The 1,957-nt window shown below is 54.1% G+C and overlaps 1 protein-coding gene across 1 annotated transcript in view; it reads left to right on the top strand.

Annotated features, from left to right (window-relative positions):
• NUP62CL (nucleoporin 62 C-terminal like) overlaps nucleotides 1-1,957 on the top strand; it is a 22,432-nt gene that overhangs the window by 1,060 nt on the left and 19,415 nt on the right. Inside the window, exons 3-5 of the mRNA XM_018576964.1 lie at nucleotides 7-202; nucleotides 298-365; nucleotides 1,614-1,944. Coding sequence (XP_018432466.1) covers nucleotides 7-202; nucleotides 298-365; nucleotides 1,614-1,944 — 595 coding nt within the window. The remainder of the gene's footprint in view (nucleotides 1-6; nucleotides 203-297; nucleotides 366-1,613; nucleotides 1,945-1,957) is intronic.

Here is a 1,957-nt window from a genome sequence, read left to right as displayed (position 1 = left end):
CGCGGCAACGTCCGCCGCCCCGACCACCGGCTTCAGTTTCGCTGGCACGCAGGCGAATGCCGCTTCCCAGCCCCAATCCAGTTCGCTCTTCTCCTTCTCCACTCCGGTGGCGTCGGCACCGTCCGCGGCGCCAACAGCCGGATTTTCTTTTGGCGCAACAACAACGCCGGCTGCGGCACCTGCGGCGGGGCTGATGTTTGGGTAAGGAGCATTTTATGTCCTTCTGCATCCCTGAGATACGTGTATGTGTCAGCTGACACTCTGGCAAATGAATGTGTCGCTGCCTGCATCTTCCAGAGCTACGGCCACAGATCGTCAGCACGCAACCTACTTCTGGATGTGCCTGGCTCCCCTATGTCATTACTGTGACGTAGGGACCTGGGGATGCCACCACAGTGCACGGCCTCAGACCAGCCACACATCTGCTAGTGTTGGATGCTGAAGATCCTGGCAGAAGCTGTATCTGTCAATTCACTTGCACAGCCCCATCTCTCCTTGGCACGTCATAGCCTTCTCCTCTTGTGGAAGTGTCTACGATCTGTGCTGGCCTAGCTCCTCCACCCCTCCCTACATAACTTAACATAAGAGGAATACTATAAAGCAGGGGGAGGCCACCTTGGCACTCCAGCTGTGCTGAAAATACAAATTTAATTGTGTATCTGCCTCTGGAAGTCACGCCTGTGGCGGTCAGAGTCTTGCAATGCCTCATGGGACTTGTAGTTTCACAACAGCTGGAGTGTCGCGGTGATCAGGAGCCCGTCCTACTGGCTGCGGGTGCGCCATTGAGCATTGACCGCTGTGGTTGGCTGTCTCAGTGATTAGGAGCCCGTCCTACCGGCTGCGGGAGTTATCGGTCACAGTGCTGCGGGTGCGCCATTGAGCAAGCTTCCAGCTCGAAACCATGACCCATACCTGCCAGCAGAAAATAAAACCCACCGCGGTTCTGCAAATATGTGTACAACTCACAACAAGGGGTTAAAGCAGGGGTAAACGCTGGCCCTCCAGCTGTGGTGAAACCACAAATCCCATCATGCATCTGCCTCTGGGAGTCACGCCTGTGGCGGTCAGTCTTGCAGTGCCTCATGGGACTTGCAGTTTCACAACAGCTGGAGTGCCGAGGTTGCCCACCCCTGCCCTAGAATGTCACTTGAGTTCCAAGTCTGATATCACATACAAAGATGGCGGCGCCCATAGTCTTGCTGTTGGAACAGACGGGACTGCTCGGGCTGCAGACATCACATACAAAGATGGCGGCACCCATAGTTTTGCTGCTGGAACAGACAGGGGTTAGTACCAAATACTAACCCCAAAAAACTGGAAGAGGAGAGTCTGGCCACATGTCCTTTTGCAAGTCATGTGACCGCTCTCCTCCAATCACAAGGCATTGTTGCAATTGTAAGTAGAAAACACTGCGTGGAACACTCCATCCTGTAGCCTGAAGTTTATGAATGAGTTGTGAAGTGCAGAGCACAGTGTAAAGACCGCCGTGTCCCAACAGACACTGATCTCGACTCCTGCTACAAATACGGTATCTAGAATAACGTTTGTTTTTGTGTTTTGTTTTTTTTTTCTTTTATAGGACCAATACCCCCAAGTTCACTCTGAATACACAGATCGGAAATAGTAATATGGGTGGAGCTACACAGCCTGCTGTTGGTGGAGCTGCACAGCCTGGCTTTGGAGGAGCTGCACAGCCTGGCTTTGGAGGAGCTGCACAGCCTGGCTTTGGAGGAGCTGCACAGCCTGGTTTTGGTGGAGCTGCGCAACCTGGTTTTGGTGGAGCTGCGCAGCCTGGTTTTGGTGGAGCTGCGCAACCTGGTTTTGGTGGAGCTGCGCAGCCTGGTTTTGGTGGAGCTACGCAGCCTGGTTTTGGTGGAGCTACGCAGCCTGGTTTTGGTGGAGCTACGCAGCCTGGTTTTGGTGGAGCTGCGCAGCCTGGTTTTGGTGGAGCTGCGCA

This window comes from Nanorana parkeri, unplaced genomic scaffold (assembly GCF_000935625.1).
Source record: "Nanorana parkeri isolate BGI_ZX_2015 unplaced genomic scaffold, ASM93562v1 scaffold81, whole genome shotgun sequence".
In the NCBI taxonomy this organism is placed as follows: domain Eukaryota; kingdom Metazoa; phylum Chordata; class Amphibia; order Anura; family Dicroglossidae; genus Nanorana; species Nanorana parkeri.
Note: the sequence above shows the minus strand (reverse complement) of the source record. Positions and strands in the feature narration are given on the sequence as shown.